The sequence below is a fragment of the Chiloscyllium punctatum genome, chromosome 35, assembly GCF_047496795.1.
Source record: "Chiloscyllium punctatum isolate Juve2018m chromosome 35, sChiPun1.3, whole genome shotgun sequence".
NCBI lineage: Eukaryota > Metazoa > Chordata > Chondrichthyes > Orectolobiformes > Hemiscylliidae > Chiloscyllium > Chiloscyllium punctatum.
Genome location: NC_092773.1, coordinates 21,742,785 through 21,760,038, shown reverse-complemented (window position 1 = coordinate 21,760,038; position 17,254 = coordinate 21,742,785). Strand labels below are relative to the sequence as shown.

Sequence of the window (17,254 nt, the reverse complement as noted above, 5' to 3'; positions counted from 1 at the left end):
GGCAAGATTTGGGAACCTTGGATGATGAGAAATTTTGAACTTAGTCCAAAAAAGGAAAAGGAGGGTTACGTAAGGTTTAGGAAACTGAAGATGGACAGAGCCCTTGAAGAATATTTTTAAAAACCCAGCAAAGAACTTAAACGAGGAGTTAGGGAGGCTAAAAGGGACCATGAAATGTTCTTGGCAAGCAGGATTAACAAAAATCCAAAGGCAGTTTATATGTATCTAAGAAGCAAGAGAGTAGCTCGGGAAAGGGTAGGTCCTGTGTGTAGAGTAGGAGGGCATCGGTGAGGTCCTTAACGAATACTTTGCAGCAGTATTCCAGATGATGAGTCTCAAGAGATATATGTTGATATTCTCGGACATGTTGATATAGAAAAGGAAGAGGTGTTGGGAGTTGTGAAAAGCAATAAGGCAAACGTATCCCCAGGACTCGAGTGGATCTGTCTCAGAATACTGAGGGAGATGAAGGAAGAAATGGCTGGGGGCATTGTCTGAAAGGTTTGTATCTGCTTTTGTTACAGGAGAGGTCCCAGAGGATTGGACAACAGCCAACGTTGCTGTTTTGTTTCAGTGTGGCAATCGTGATAATCCGGGAAGTTACAGGCCGATGGTAGGGAAATTATTGGAGAAGATTTTTAGGGACAGGATTGACTGACATTTGGAAAAATATGGAATTACTAATGATCGGAAGCATGGCTTCATGCAGGGGAGGTCATGTCTCACAAACTTGATTGAAGTTTTTGAGGAAGTGACAAAGATGATTGATGAGGGCAGGGCAGTGGGTATTGTCTGTCTGGATATTAACAAGGCCTTCGACAGGGTCCATTATGGCAGGCTGACCCACAAAAAGTGAAGTCATATGAGATCTGCAGTGAGCCGGTGAGATGGATACACAGCCGGCATACATAGAAGACAGAGAGTAGCAGTTCAAGTGTGTTTTTCTGACTGGATATCTGTGAGCAGTGGTGTTCCATTGCTCAGTCCTTTGAGTACAGCAGTTGGGACGTCATGTTGAGGTTGTACAGGACATTGGTGAGGCCTCTTCTGGAGCACTGTATCCAGTTCTAGTCGCCCAGTTATAGGAAGGATATTATGAAGCTGAAGAGGGTTCAGAAGAGATTTACCAGGACGTTGCCAGGTATGGAAGCTTTGAGTTCTGAAAAGAGGCTGGATAGGCTGGGACATTTTTCATTAGAGTATAGAAGGTTGAGGGGCAACTTTATGGAAGTTTATCAAATGAAAGATAGATAGAGTTCATTGTTGTTGTCTTTTCCTGAGAATGGGGGATTTCAAGACAAAGGGTCACATTTGTAAGGTGAGAGGAGACAGATTTTAAAAAGTCAGTGGGGCAAATATTTGGCACAGAGGGTGGTTCATGTGTGGGAATGAACTTCCTGATGAAGTGGTGGACGTGGGCACATGTACAATGTTTAAAAGACATTTGGATCAGTCCATGAACAGGCAAGGTTTGCAGGATTATGGGCCAGGAGCAGGCAGGTGGGACTAGTTTAGTTCGGGATTATGGTCAGCACGGACTGGTTGGGCCGAAGGGTCTGTCTCCTTGCTGTGTGATTCTGTGAGAATGCAGGTGGTCTGATCAGTAGGTTTGCAGATGAGGGAGCTGCGGATAGTGAGGGTGTAGCAGGACATGGGAGAAAGTGAGGAATGCAGATGGTGGCGATCAGAGTCGAAAGGTGTGGCACTGGAAAAGTACAGCAGGTCAGGCAGTATCGAAGGAACAGGAGAATTGATGATTCGGGCATAAGCCCTTTATCAGGAATATGGAGGTGGGGGAAAGGGGCTGAGAGATAAATTGGGGGAGGTGGGGCTTTGTGGCGAAGGTAACTGGGAAGGCGTTAGGTGGATGCAGGTGGGGGTAATGGTGTTAGGTCAGAGGGGAGGGTGGAATGGATAGGTAGGAAGGAAGATGGACAGGTGGGGCACTTCAAGAGGGCAGTACCGAGTTGGAGGGTTGGATCTGGAATGAAGTCGGGGGGGGGGGGAGGGGAGATGAGGAAACTAGTGAAGTCGATGTTGATACCATGTGATTGGAGGGTCCCAGCGCGGAAGGCGAGACGTCCTTCCTCCTGGCGTCGGGTGGCTAGGATTTGGCGATTGAGGGGCCCACGACTTGCATGCCCTTGGCAGAGTGGGAGGAGGGGAGTTGAAGTGGTCGGCCACAGGGTGGTGGGGTTGTGGTTATAGCAGGATATCGATAGGCTGGAGACTTGGGCAGAGGATTTGGAAGGCAGACTTTAATCCGAACAAATGCGAGGTGATGTATTTTGGAAGGTCTTGTGCAGGAGAGAAGCAAATTGTAAATGGCAGAACCCTTAGAAGCATTAAAATACAGAGGGATCGAGGTGTACAGATGCACAGCTCCCTGAAAGTGGCACCTGGACTATTGTGGACAGTTCTGGTAACCACACGGCCAGTTAGATATGGAGGCTTTGGAGATGGTACAGAAATTTCACCAAGGTGTTGCCCGATCTGGAGGTTATTAGGTATGAGGTGAGATTGGATAAACCTGGTCTGTTTTCACTCAATTGTGGTTGAGGTTTACAAAATTATGAGCGGCGTAGATAGAATGATTGGTTGGAGTGTTTTTCCTGGGCAGAAATGTCAGTAACGAGGGAATACAAGTTTAAAGTAAATGGGAGTAAGTTTAAAGGAGATGGGAGAGGCAGGTTTTGTTTTTAACAGAGGGTGGTAAGTCCCTGCATTACACTGCTAAAGGAGGTCATAGAGTCATGGAGATATACAGCACGGAAACAGACCCTTCGGTCCAAGCCGTCCATGCTGACCCAGATATCCCAACCCAATCTAGTCCCACCTGCCAGCACCCGGCCCATATCCCTCCAAACCCTTCCTATTCATATACCCATCCAAATGCCTCTGAAATGTTGCAATTGTACCAGCCTCCACCACTTCCTCTAGCAGCTCATTCCATACACGTACCACCCTCTGTGTGAAAAAGTTGCCCCTTAGGTCTCTTTTATATCTTTCCCCTCTCCCCCTAAACCTATGCCCCTCTAGTTCTGGACTCCCCCACCCCAGGGGAAAAGACTTTGCCTATTTATCCTATCCATGCCCCCCATAATTATGTAAACCTCTTTCAGGTCACCCCTCAGCCTCCGATGCTCCAGGGAAAACAGACCCCAGCTAATTCAACCTCTCCCTACAACTCAAACCCTCCAACTCTGACAACATCCTTGTAAATTTTTTCTGAACCCTTTCAAGTTTCACAACATCTTTCCGATAGGAAGGACACCAGAATTGCACGCAATATTCCAACAGTGGCCTAACCCATGTCGTGTCCAGCCGCGACATGACCTCCCAACTCCTGTACTCAATACTCTGACCGATAAAGGAAAGCATACCAAACGCCTTCTTGTGGTTCTGTTTGCAGTATGAAAACCAGGCGCGGGTCATGGGCCACTGGGGCACCAGTGGGTTGCTGCAGCATCCGGCGTTCTCCGATGCGTCGGGTAAAATAAGGCTGTCGAGAAAGGACTTCTACCCTCTCCGGGGCTGGCAGTGGGACGGAAAATGGACCATCGACCCTGAGCGGTGGTGAGTTTGCTTCCTGCCTTCTTGCAGTTGGGGGGGAGGGGGTCTTCCAAAGCATTGCGATGGATCATCATGCACACCTTTTTCACTTGTGTTCACGGGACAAGGGTTTGTTTGCGCCGTTCAGTGGGCACCTCACCCCAAAAGACGGCGTCTCCCACACAGCAGTGCTCCCTCGATGCCGCAGTGGGGCGTCAGTCTGAAGCACACCCTCACATCCTGGAATGGGATGTGAACCCATGACCTTTCTGACTCAGACGCACGGTCGACCAGACAGAGTAATAAGGAATGATTGAGGGAGGGATGGGGAGTGCGTTGCATGCATTTGAGGCTGAGGACGGAGGAGGAGTTACAAAGGAATTCGGATAGGGTCGAGTTGAGGATGGGTCACTGTCTCTGCATTTTCATGGACATTTTTGTCCAATTCTGTTTCTCCCTCTCTTTTACAGTTTGTTGTTTGATGCTGATGCAGGCCACAATGAATTCACTGACGAAGTTTACGAGAATGAAACCCATTTGGCTGGAGGGGAATGGAGCCCAGCCTTGGAACAATGGACAGACAAAGTAGGTGTTTCACTCCTTCTGAGAAATCTGACCGAAATGTACGCAGGAGTTAAACATGGCACAGGCAAGCACCTTGTGGTGGACTCTTGATGATTGCGAGAAAGAAAAGACTCATAGTTCCTATAATTGGGCTGGACTTCAGTCCAGATCCTGGAGCTAAAAAAGGGCAGAGGGTCATATTGTCAGTCCGGAACAGAAATCCAGTCAGTCCCATTGCCCTCCTCCTCCCTGCAGTTTATTTCCCTCAAGCACCTGTCTGATTTTATGATTTGGAGATGCCGGTGTTGGACTGGGGTGTACAAAGTTAAAAATCACACAACACCAAGTTATAGTCCAACGGGTTTCATTGGAAGCGCTCTGAAAGCTAGTGCTTCCAGTTAAACCCATTGGACTATAACCTGGTGTTGTGTGATTTTTCAGTCTGATTTTATGTTGGAGTCATTCATGATCTCTGCTTCCTCCTCGCTCATGGGCTGTGAGTTCCAGCTCATTACCACTCACTGTGGAAAAAACACTCGTTCATCCTCCCCTTCTATCTCTTGCCCAAAATATGAAATCTGTGTCTCCCAAATAAGCTTTGCACCATCACGTGATGGGATCAATACTTCTCCGCCTCCCACCTGCTCAAGGAAGGCGGTTACTAAGCTGGAGTGGGTGCAGAAAAGATTGACCAGGATGTTGCCAGGAATGAGGGTTTGAGTGATGAGGAGAGGCTGGAGACACTGGGACTTTTTCACTGGAGTGCAGGAGGTTGAGGCGTCACCTTCGAGAGGTTTTGGTGGGTGGTCCCTTTGGTGAGGGATTTCAAGACGCGGCGGCATATTTTTGAGGTGAAAGGTGAAAGATTTATAAAAGGACACGAGGGGCAACCTTTTTTACACACTGAGTAATTTGTGTGTGGAATGCACTTCCAGAGGAAGTGGTGGATGCAGGTACACTTACAACGTTTAAAAGATATTTGGATAAGCCCCCCCCCACCCCCAATTGCCTTCACTTCAAGGACAACACCCCAGGCTTCTCCAACGGAAGCCTGTGGTAAAAATCATTCGCCCCAGAACCATTCTGGTCCACCTCCGTCTGCACCATGTTGAGGACTCTCGCGTCCTTCCTGAAGTGCAGAGATCAGAATTGGGCATTGTGCTCCACTTGTGGCCTTATCAGAGCTTTACTGTTGATACGTACAAGATGGGGAACACAGTTTTTTTTTTCGATTCGATTCCCAACAGTGTGGAAACAGGCCCTTCAGCCCAACAAGTCCACACCGACCCGCCAAAGTGCAACCCACCCAGACCCATTCCCCTACATTTACCCCTTCATCTAACACTACGGGCAACTTAACATGGCCAATTCACCCTAACCTGCATACTTTTGGACTGTGGGAGGAAACCGGAGCACCCAGAGGAAACCCACGCAGACAAATGTACAAACTCCACACAGACAGTCACCCGAGGTGGGAATTGAACCCGGGTCTCTGGCGCTGTGAGGCAGCAGTGTTAGCCACTGTGCCACCGTTCGGTTTTGTTCACAGTTGCTTGAGAAGAGTTCGATGCAAATGCTCTTGTGTCCAGAGTGTGGTGCTGGAAAAGCACAGCAGGTCAGGCAGCATCCGAGGAGCAGGAGAATCGACGTTTCAGAATGAGGCTTATGACTGAAACGTCGATTCTCCTGCTCCTCAGATGCTGCCTGACCTGCTGTGCTTTTCCAGCACCGTACTCTCAACTCTGATCTCCAGCATCTGCAGTCCTCACTTTCTCCTGGCAAATGCTTTTCTGTCAACCCAACGGTTTTTCTTTTGGATTTCAGAAAGGGTTTAGACACTTGCCAATGGAAGAGATTGAATGCCCTGTTGGGTGGGAATGGAAGGAGGACTGGATGCCAGATCTTTATCGGGCAGTGGATGAACTTGGTAAGTAGGCATGTGCCAGTGGGACAGGCCAAAGACTTGGCACTGTTGAACTGTAACTACTTTCTTTTGTTAAAGTTGACCTTAGCTGGATTATCGATGAATCTGGCTCCTGTTACCTCAACCCAGTTTTCAGTGTTATTTATCAAGGTCAGGAAACTGAGTGCTCAACTGCCCTTCTCTCTCAGTCCTTCAAGGCTTCAAGAACCCCATCCCATATGCTCTTCCTCATTACTGCATGGCAGTTGTCATCTGTGTTCTGTGCATGAGACTTCAGCTCTGATTTAGAACATTGCATGTGTATGTTCTAACTCAGGTAAATGAACACAGGGTCCAGGAAGGCATTCCATTTCAACACTGAGGCAACAGTACACTGTCGGAGAGTCAGGACTAAAGGAGTGCTGCACTGTCACAGGGTCAGTGCTGCACTGTCACAGGGTCAGTGCTGCACTGTCACAGGGTCAGTGCTGCACTGTCACAGGGTCAGTGCTGCACTGTCACAGGGTCAGTGCTGCACTGTCACAGGGTCAGTGCTGCACTGTCACAGGGTCAGTGCTGCACTGTCACAGGGTCAGTGCTGCACTGTCACAGGGTCAGTGCTGCGGGAGTGCCGCACTGTCGGAGGGTCAGTACTGGGGGAGCGCCGCACTGTCGGAGGGTCAGTACTGGGGGAGCGCCGCACTGTCGGAGGGTCAGTACTGGGGGAGCGCCGCACTGTCGGAGGGTCAGTACTGGGGGAGCGCCGCACTGTCTGTGTGTCTGTGTTGCTGCAGTGCAGCGCATCCTGAGCAACTGCACTGTCGAAGCTTTGCACTGTCAAACACCAGTGAAAGTCGATGGCCCAGTTGAGGGTGTCAGTTTTCATATAAAGAGCCAGTATACCCCGTGAAGTGAGTGTAAAAGCAGTGTCTGCACTATTTCAAAGAGAGGCCAATATTTATCCCACCATGCTGGTCAGTGAAGCAGCCTACCTGGTCATGTATACTTGCTGCTTGTTGGAGCTGTCTGTGCCCAACACTACAGCAGTGTCTACAACTCCAGGGGCCCTCAGCAAGTCTGTGGTGTGAATCCCTTTGACACCGCCCCTCTCCGGTTGCTGATTCCTCACCTCGGGGAGCCAAGGCGATTTGGTGGCTGTTACCACAACGTGCCCTCTGCTCCATTTTGCAGGATGGGAGTACGGAAAGGCTGTTCCACCAGAGACAACGCCAAGGCACTGGAACCCCACGGAGAAAGCCTACCACACAAACCGGCGACGGCGGTGGAAGCGCGAGCGCATGAGGAAGCCTGATCGCTCTCGCCAGATGAAGGTGGGCTGTCACAGTATCGGTGCGTGCCACGTTTGTGGGGATGGGGGGGGGGGGGGGGAACGGGTTCCAGTGATTATATTGGAGGAACCCATCTGCCGTTTGAAACATTAAACCATTTCCCCCTACCTCGGATGGTCATTGAGGGACCCTTGGCTTATTTCCAGAAAGAGCAGGGGACTTGTCCCTGGTGTCCTGTCGCTAGTTATTTTCCCCAAATAAACCAGCTCACCTTGTCGTCATCATGTCATCGCTGATGGGAGGTTGCTGTGCTTTCGTTAGCTGCTGCCTTTCCCACATAACACCAACGAACCTGTGAATAAAACCCTCATCCCTGCCTCCATTCCCTCTTGACTATTCCAAAACACACCTGCCTGGTCTCCCACACTCTGTCGAGGTCACTCAAAATTCTGTGGCCTGTCTTTCGACGTTCAACTCCACTTCCCCTGTCAACCCCTGCCCTAAGCTCCGAGTCAACAACACCTCGATCCTAAAATTCTCAAATTCCTCTGAGGCCTCACTCCCTCCCGATCTCTCTAATCTTCCTGACCCTCCACTCCTCTCCATTTATCTGCATTCATGGCCTCTGGAGCAATCCTGACGTAAATCATACCATTGACAGTTGTGCTGTCAGTGCCCTGGACTCCAAGCTCTGGAATTCCCTCCTTAAAACATTCTCATTTCACTTCTAAGTGTCCTGACTCTAACTTTAAGATCGTGATTGCCCTCAGTTGATCAAAACAGTGCACCCTCAAGCCTTCACATCGAGTGAGGATGTGTGCGACCAGTCAGGGGCTTCCTTTTAGGAGCATTCCCAGGGCCACACCATGACTGCTTGAAACATGGGCGTTCCAAATTACGATCTGATGTTCCTCACACAGAGAGAAGAGATTGATCAGGATGGCTGGGAGTACGCCCCTCTGTTTGGCTGGAAGTTCCATATAAAACAGAACAAGGGAGACATTTACCGCCGCAGGCGCTGGAGAAGACGACTAATCCCCAAGGAGCAGATGGGCCCGGTGGCCATTTTCAGACTGGAAGGCTCTTTGGTATGTTTCCCGGTGCTGTTAGGCGGTCAGTCACTTGCTCAACGGTACTTTGGGACCAAATTAGCTGAAACGTGTCAACCAGAAGAGAGGAGGGGTTTGCCAAAAAACTGACCCACACTAGTTGTTAGTAGATGACAGCTACAATAGCACCACAGAGCAGTGATCGGGTATAGATTTGCACTGCGTGGAAAGGGAGGTCTTTCAGCCTATCCATTGCCTGTGTCATCACCTTCAAAACGCAATCCAATTATTCATTTCTCCACTGCCCTGAAAATTGCCTGCATTTATCAAACTTTCCTTCTGAAAGTGGCAATAGAATCGGCCCCCAATACCCATTCAGGTGGTGCGGTTATTTTTGAAGGAGAATCAAAGCCCACCTTCTCCGTTCTCACCCCCAAACGATCGAATCCCTGCAGTGTGGAAGCAGGCTCTTCGGCCCACCAGTAAATGGAAGGTTTTGTGTCCCATTCTGGGTTGAGTCTCCTCTGGCTCCTCAAGCGCCCCAGCACCAAGATTTGGACACAATCCTTCACCTGAGGCCCTGCCAGTGAATTATGAAGTGTTAACGTGGCTTCATAGAGTCATCGACACCTTAGTGTGGCAACAGGCCACGGCGACCCTTTCAAGAGCATTCTTCCCAGACCTACTGTCACCCCTGCATTTCTCAAGGCTCACTCTCCTAGCCTGGACACGATGGGACAATTTAGCATGGCCAGTCCACCCTCGCCTGTACACCTTCGGATTGTGGGAGAAAACCCCCACAGAAACAGGGAGAATGTGCAAACTTCACTTCGACAGTCACCCCAGGGTGGAAAAGAACACGGGTCCCTGGCACTGTGAGGCAGCAGCACGAGCCACTGAACCTTTCTGCCATCCATGCTGCCTTTCCTTGGACGTTTCTGAAAACAGTACCTACTCTTGATTGGACCTTTCCTTGGAATGTTTGATGGGGACAAAGTAGAGAGAACTTCACTTTCATATGAAAACAGTAGAGGCATCTTTATTCTAGGAGTGTTTGATGGGAAGAATGTAGGGGGAGCTTTACTCTGTATCTAATCTCGTGCTGTCCCTGTTCTGGGTGTGTTTGATGGGGGACAGTGTAGGGAGATCTTTACTCTGTATCTAACCCCGTGCTGTCCCTGTCCTGGGCGTGTTTGATGTTGGGACAGTGTAGAGAGAGCTTTACTCTGTATCTAACCCCACGCTGTCCCTGTCCTGGGAGTGTTTGATGGGGGGACAGTGTAGAGAGAGCTTTACCCTGTATCAAACCCCATGCTGTCCCTGTCCTGGGAGTGTTTGATGGGGGGACAGTGTAGAGAGAGCTTTACTCTGTACCTAACCCCGTGCTGTCCCTGTCCTGGGAGTGTTTGATGGGAGGACAGTGCAGAGGAACCATTTCTCTGGTTCTAACTGTGCTCTGTACCTGGCATAGCAGTACTCGGTGTTACCACAGGCTGCCTGAAGTTTAAGAAGGGGTTTTAATCTCTAACACAGAGATGCTTCACGTGATGAGTGCGAGCTGATAGACAGTGAGAGCCGCCGAGACATTTGGGCAGAGAATTGGTGGGTTGATGAGTGTTCGCTGAGGAAATGCTGTGTGTGAGAGCCTGCCTGTTACCTTTTCTAGTGTCGGGAAAGCAGTGAGGTACACCTGGAGGACCTTGAGGAACAGGAGAAGCCTGTTGGCCAGGAACTTTACGGGATGACTGCGCCCTTTATATCTTGCATTCTGGACCGTAAGTTTAAGGTGGTTTGCGACAACTGTGGCACTCTCACCACTCCAGTGCTGTCCTTATGGACTGCTGCATTGTCGTTTCACTGTGATATTAAACTGGACCCTCTCTGCCCACTCAAGAGGATGTAAAAGGTCCCATGATGCTCATTGAAGGAGAGCTGGGCGAGTTCAATATTTGTCCCTCAGTCGACATGACCAAACCAGATGATTTAGTCATTGTTCACCTTGCTTTTGATTAGATTACTTACAGTGTGGAAACAGGCCCTTCGGCCCAACAAGTCCACACCGCCCCGCCGAAGCGCAACCCACCCATACCCCTACATCTACCCCTTACCTAACACTACAGGCAATTTAGCATGGCCAATTCACCTGACCTGCACATCTTTGGACTGTGGGAGGAAACCCGAGCACCCGGAGGAAACCCACGCAGACACGGGGAGAACGTGCAAACTCCACACAGTCAGTCGCCTGAGGCGGGAATCGAACCCGGGTCTCTGGCGCTGTGAGGCAGCAGTGCTAACCACTGTGCCACCGTGCCGCCCAAGCTTGCTGCATACAAACTGGCTGCCACATTTCCTGCCATACAGCACAGACTCCTCTCTGTGAAATTCTTCATTGGCTGTCCTGAGTTGAGGGTGAAAGATGATACGGAAATGCAGGTCTTTCCCTGTTTTCCCCTCCAGCTTTAGATTACATTATCCACACGGATTGCGTTTCCAGTTCTGAGATTCACTTCAGCAAACTTCCTGTCATCTTGAGACTGAGGCATTGAGGCGGAGAATATATATTTAAAACATTACAATATTCAACTCCCGTTTTAAGATGAAGCTTTAGGGGAAATTTAAACCTGAATTTCACTGAACCGAGAGGCACGTTGTCGCCGATTTTTGTCTTGCGCTGATCAGGACAAATGTGCGAATGCCAAGTTTCAAATGATCGCTACGATTTATACCCTGATTGGCTGAGGCAAAAGCAGCAGGGAACTGCAGGGTCCCTCCAACCTGCAGTAATTGCAAAAAAGCACAAGTTGTTAATATTATTTTTGCAGGCAACACGTGGTCAGTAAGAGTTAACTTGCAAACCGATCAGAACCCTGCAGTATAAAATGTAGTGGACATTTGAACTTTGGCATTTGTCCTGATGAATGTAGTGTTGACAACGTGTGTCCCCATTCTGTGATACTGAAGAAAAGAAATATTCTTTGTTCAAACCGTGATAATACATTGGAGTGTCCGTTTTAACATGGTGGGATCAGAAGGACTCAACGAGTAATTGTGTGGTTATAGCATGAGCAGGATATCGGTCCGTTGGTCTCAGTGAGGAGGGAGGATGAACATTTTTGCACAATGGTTAGCGATTCTCTTGATCCATTCCATCATCTTCTCTTCCTTTGCACAGCACCCAATGCCTTCCAGTTTCGTGGCTACATTTATCAGGCAAGAGGTTTGCTCCCCACCGATATCAGCAGCTCTGCAGGTTAGTATGTTAATAAGGTATAAGTTGTTAGATCTGTGTGCAGTCGGATGTGCTGGCGGTCCACATGTAGAGCAGGATTGTGCTCGTGTATGCTTTGTATCTAACCCCAGGCTTTACCTGTCCTGGTTTTGCATGGAGACTGCGTAGGGAACCTTTACTCTGCATCTAACCCTGTGCTGTCCCTGTCCTGGGAGTGTTCGATGGGGGGGACAGTGTAGAGAGAGCTTTACTCTGTATCTAACCCTGTGCTGTCTCTGTCCTGGGAGTGTTCAATGGGGGGACAGTGTAGAGGGAGCTTTACTCTGTACCTAACCCCGTACTGTCCCTGTCCTGGGAGTGTTTGATGGGGGACAGTGTAGAGGGAGCTTGACTCTATATCTAACCCCACACTGTCCCTGTCCTGGGAGTGTTTGATGGGGGACAGTGTAGAGGGAGCTTTACTCTGTATCTAACCCTGTGCTGTCCCTATCCTGGGAGTGTTTGATGGGGACAGTGTAGAGGGAGCTTTAGTCTGTACCTAACCTCGTGCTGTCCCTGTCCTGGGAGTGTTTGATGGGGGACAGTATAGAGGAAGCTTTACTCTGTATCTAACCCTGTGCTGTCCCTGTCCTGGGTGTGTTCAATGGGGGGACAGTGTAGAGGGAGCTTTACTCTGTATCTAACCCTGTGCTGTCCCTGTCCTGGGAGTGTTTGATGGGAGGACAGTGTAGAGGGAGCTTTACTCTGTACCTAACCCCATGCTGTCCCTGTCCTGGGAGTGTTTGATGGGGACAGTGTAGAGGGAGCTTTTGTCTGTACCTAGCCCCGTGCTGTCCGTGCCCTGGCTTGTTTGATGGGGCGACAGTGTCGAGGGACGTTTACTCTGTATCTAACCCCTGTCCTGGAAGTGGTACCTTTATTGGCAGGAAGTTGCAACTGTGGCATTAGTGAGTGTGATCCAGGATTCGATTCTGTCAGTTTCTCCTGCTGTAAAACAGGGTCAAGCTTCATAATTCTCACTCCATGGTGCTTTGGTCAGACGTATGCATCCAAACAGGAGATATCGTGACCCAGGGCTCTGACCTTTAATTGTATAATTTCTCCTTTTGTTTCAGACCCTTATGTTCAAGTGTCACTCCTGCACCAGAGCAAACGCACGGACATTATCAGAGGGACTCTGAACCCTATCTGGGACCAGACGCTGATTTTTGAGGAGGTGGAAATCTACGGCAATCTGAGGGAAGTAGTTGAGTGCCCACCTTTTGTCTCGCTGGAACTCTTTGACAGTAATCGTGCAGTAAGTCACACTGCGGTGGGCCTTTCTTTCTGAAACTAAAAATCACGGCCGTGCTTTGGTCTGATCTGTGACCTCGTGCTTGTGTTATTTCCCTTGTCCCATTCATTGGAGCTGTGAGCCAATTGGTCCATCTGGGCGAGCAGTCTGCTGGGCAATGTAACACTATCCAACAACAGCAGAGTTATACCATGTGCTGCCCTTGTCTGTTTGTGAAGCATGTTCTCATCCGCCTCGCTCCCCCCCCGCCCCAACCCCACCGCCCCAATTTACTGGTTATTCCTTCCTTGAGAAAGTTGGCATTTTGTAGTCTCGTGATGCATAACTTCAGTTTTGCTGAACAGCAAATATTTTATCAAAACCTTCCATCTTGCACTCCTCAGGACAATTCGTATTAGTACCAATTCATGGGTGACTCAATGTTGATACCAAATGAGAGGAGGACACTGATTGGCTAATATGTGGACCATGATTATAGAGCCATTGAGATGTACAGCACGGAAACAGACCTGTCCATGCCGACCAGATATCCCGACCCAATCTAGTCCCACCTGCCAGCACCCGGCCCTGATCCCTCCAAACCCTTCCTATTCCATTCATGCCTTTTGAATGTTGCAAGTAGTTAGTAGCCTCCTCATGGATCATCACCAGTTCATGATGAGTGACAGTTAACTGCCAGGCTTTATTTACATTGTGAACCAGTCAGATGGACTGGGTGATCAAGACATTACCCTGCCTTGTGAATGGCTGCCACCTATTGTGTTGAATTGAAGCAGGCACAGTGTGGATATATGATCTTTTTGTCTGTAAAATCAGGGTCCCATGAATTAAGATAGCTCCTACTACATGCCAGCGTGCCACAGTGAATGTAAACGTTGTGGTAGAGAATATTCTGCAGACTGTGGAGAGCCACTCAGTCCAGCGATGTCTGTGCTAGCCCATTGGCAGAAGTTCTTCTGTTCTTTGCCAAGCAGTGTTCCACAGGGATTGCTGATGAGTCCATTTTTTATTTGTAATTTATATAAACGAACATCGAGGAAGCATGGTTACTAAGTTTGCAACATTAGTGGTATAATGGACAGTGAAGAAGGTGATGGAAGATTACAAGCAGATCTTGATCAAATGGTCAATGGGCTGAAGAGTGACAGACGAAGTTTAGTTTGGATAAATGTGATAAATGATGAAACAAGCAAAGGCAAGTCTTAGACAATTGAAAGTAGGGCCTTTGGAAGTGTTGTAGAACAGAGAGACCGAGAGATTGAAGTACATAACTCCTTCAAGTTTGCATCACACATTGACAGGGTGGTTGAGCAGGTGTTCAGCACACTTGCCTGCATTGCTCAGATCATTGAGTATAGGAGTTGGGACATTACGTTCAGGCTGTTCAGAACTTTGGTGAGGCCTCTTCTGGGGTACTGTGTTTAGTTCTGGTCGACCTGCTGTAGGAAGGATGCTGTTAAACTGGAGAGGGTTCAGAAGAGATTTACCTGAATGTTGCTGGGAATGGAGGGTTGGAGTTAGGAGAGAGGCTGGACAGGCTGGGACTTTTTTCACTGGAGCACAGGAGGCTGGGAGGTGACCTTTCCAGAGGTTTATAAAATCATGAGGGGCACATGTATCGTTTCCCTGGGGTGGGGCATTTCAAGACTCAGGGCATGTTATTAAAGTGAGTGAAGAAAGATTTAAAAAGACACATTTTTTACACAGAGTGTGATTTGTGTGTGGAATGAACTCCCAGAGGAAGTGGTAAATGCAAGTACAGTTAGAACGTTTAAAAGGCGTTTGGATGCGTACATGAATAGGAAAGGTTTGAAGGGATATGGGTCAAACACAGGCGGTGGGGGGACTAGTTTGGTTTGGGATTATGATCAGCATGGACTGGTTGGGCTGAAAGGTCTGTTTCTGTGCTGTATGACTCTCTGACTCTGATTGATGGGATGAGAGCATCTAGGCCACGTCATGTAAGGATGGTAGACTTCCTTCCCTGAATGGTACCAGTGAACCAGATAGGTGTTCAAAGTTTGGGAGAAGATTTACAGCTCGGATGCTCGTTGTTGTGGTTCTGTTCACCGAGCTGGGAATTTGTCTTGCAAACGTTTCGTCCCTTGTCTAATGTAGTGTACAAAATCCCATGCAAGGACTGCACAAAACACTACATCGGACAAACAGGAAGACAGCTAACAATCCGTATACACGAACACCAACTAGCCACGAAACGACACGACCAGCTATCCTTAGTCGCCACACACACAGACGACAAGCAACATGAATTTGACTGGGACAACACTACCATTATAGGGCAAGCCAAACAGAGAACAGCCAGGGAATTCCTAGAGGCATGGCACTCATCCACAGATTCAATCAACAAACACATCGACCTGGACCCAATATACCGGCCACTACAGTGGACAGCTGGAACTGACAACCGGAAGCGGCAGAGACAGGCCACTATAAATGCTGGAGGAAACATCACAGAAGCGCTTCACAGGAGGGTCCCAAGCACTGAGGATGTCACCTAGACAGGGGACGAAACGTTTGCAAGACAAATTCCCAGCTCAGCGAACAGAACCACAACAAGAACCAGATAGGTTTTTACAGCAATCCAACAGGTTGTGATTACTCTTAATGAGATCCAATAATTTTATTCCAGAATTATTCATTAATTCTGTTTAAAGTCTAACAGCCCCTATTGTGGAATTCAAACTCAGCCCTTGAGTTGTACCCTGAAGGTTGCTGCACAGGTGGATAGAGTGGTCAGGAAGGTATATGGTATGCTTGCCTTCATCGGACGGGGTATTGAGTGTAAGAGCTGGCAATTCATGTTCAAATTGTACAAGATATTGGTTCAGCTGCATTTAGAATACTGTGTAGAGTTCTGGTCACCACATTACCAAAAGGATGTGGACACTTTGGAGAGGGTGCAGAGAAGGTTCACGAGGATGTTGCCTGGTATGGAAGGTGCTAGCTATGAAGAGAGGTTGAGTAATTTAGGTTTGTTTTCATTAGAAAAAAGGAGATTGAGGGGGGACCTGATTGAGGTTTACAAAATCATGACGGGTATAGACGAGGTGGATGGAGACAGGCTTTTTCCCGGGTGAAGGATTCAGTAATGAGAAGTCACGCTTTCAAGGTGAGACATGGAAAGTTTAAGGGGGATACACATGGCAAGTACTTCACACAGAGGGTGGTGGGCATCTGGAACACGTTGCCAGCAGAGGTGGTAGAGGCAGGCACAGTAGATTCATTTAAGATGCGTCTGGACAGATGCACGAGTAGGTGGGGAGCAGAGGGATACAGATGCTTAGGAATTGGGCGAGAGGTTTAAACAGTGGATGTGGATCGGCTCAGGCCTGGAGGGCCGAAGGGCCTGTCCCTGGGCTGTAAATTTTCTTTGTCCTTTGTTCTATTTTCCCACTGCACTCTTTGACCCTTGATCGAGTTCATCCCTCACTGGGTGACTTGATCCCGTCTCCCGTTGGGACCATGGAACTGATTGGTGCTCTGAGTAAAGTGGTGTTGGGGGAACGGTGGCGGGGGGGGAAAAGTGCTGATGTTTCCTCCTCTGTTTTGACAGAGCAAACACGAACATTTGGGTGCTGCCCTGTGCTTCCCGAGTGTGAGGCTAGACTCAACGGCACAGTACGTCTCTGCTCTCCAGTGGCATCCTGTCTTCCGGGGAGAACGGTTCAGTGGCGAGCTGCTGGTTTCCTTTGAACTACTCATGAAGCAGAGAGTAATTGAGTTTTCTTACCTTGTTAGAAGTGCGTGTGCTGAGCTGCTCGATTGCTAACTTGATTTTTGCCAACCCGATGTCGAGTCTCATGCAAGCAGAGAAGCTTAAGCTGGGATTGGGTAGAGGCATTCTGAACTCTGAAGGCTCTGGAATGAAAGTGAAGCATTTCCCAGTGGCAGGGGAGTTGGTAACAGGGACTCGAGGATTTAACATAGTGGGCAGAAGAACCTGGGGTTGAGATTTCGGGGTGTCGAGGGTGAGGTTGATCTGATGATGGGCCTATGCTCAAATCGTCGACTTTCCTGCTCCTTGGATGCTGCCTGACCGGCTGTGCTTTTCCAGCACCCACACTATTGAACTCTGATCTGGCTCAGTGGTTAGCACTGCTCCCTCGCAGCGCCAGCGACCCAGGCTCGATTCCAGCCTTGGGCGACTGTCTGTGTGGAGTTTGCATGTTCTCCCCCCCCCCCCCCCCCCCCCACCTCCCCCGTGCCTGCGTGGGTTTCCTCCAGGTGCTCCGGTTTCCTCCCACAGTCCAGAGATGTGCAAGCTGGGTGGGAAATGCAGGGTCACAAGGACAGGGTAGAGGGTTGCGTCTGGTTGGGATGCTCTTCAGAAGGTGGGTGTGGACTCGATAGGCC

General features: G+C 49.1%; 1 protein-coding gene across 1 annotated transcript in view; it reads left to right on the top strand.

Annotated features, from left to right (window-relative positions):
- Positions 1 to 17,254, top strand: part of LOC140459562 (myoferlin-like) — a 124,347-nt gene that overhangs the window by 57,232 nt on the left and 49,861 nt on the right. The window contains exons 25-33 of the mRNA XM_072553808.1: positions 3,413 to 3,576; positions 4,023 to 4,137; positions 5,941 to 6,043; positions 7,211 to 7,350; positions 8,229 to 8,396; positions 10,024 to 10,132; positions 11,530 to 11,607; positions 12,702 to 12,883; positions 16,455 to 16,613. Coding sequence (XP_072409909.1) covers positions 3,413 to 3,576; positions 4,023 to 4,137; positions 5,941 to 6,043; positions 7,211 to 7,350; positions 8,229 to 8,396; positions 10,024 to 10,132; positions 11,530 to 11,607; positions 12,702 to 12,883; positions 16,455 to 16,613 — 1,218 coding nt within the window. The remainder of the gene's footprint in view (positions 1 to 3,412; positions 3,577 to 4,022; positions 4,138 to 5,940; positions 6,044 to 7,210; positions 7,351 to 8,228; positions 8,397 to 10,023; positions 10,133 to 11,529; positions 11,608 to 12,701; positions 12,884 to 16,454; positions 16,614 to 17,254) is intronic.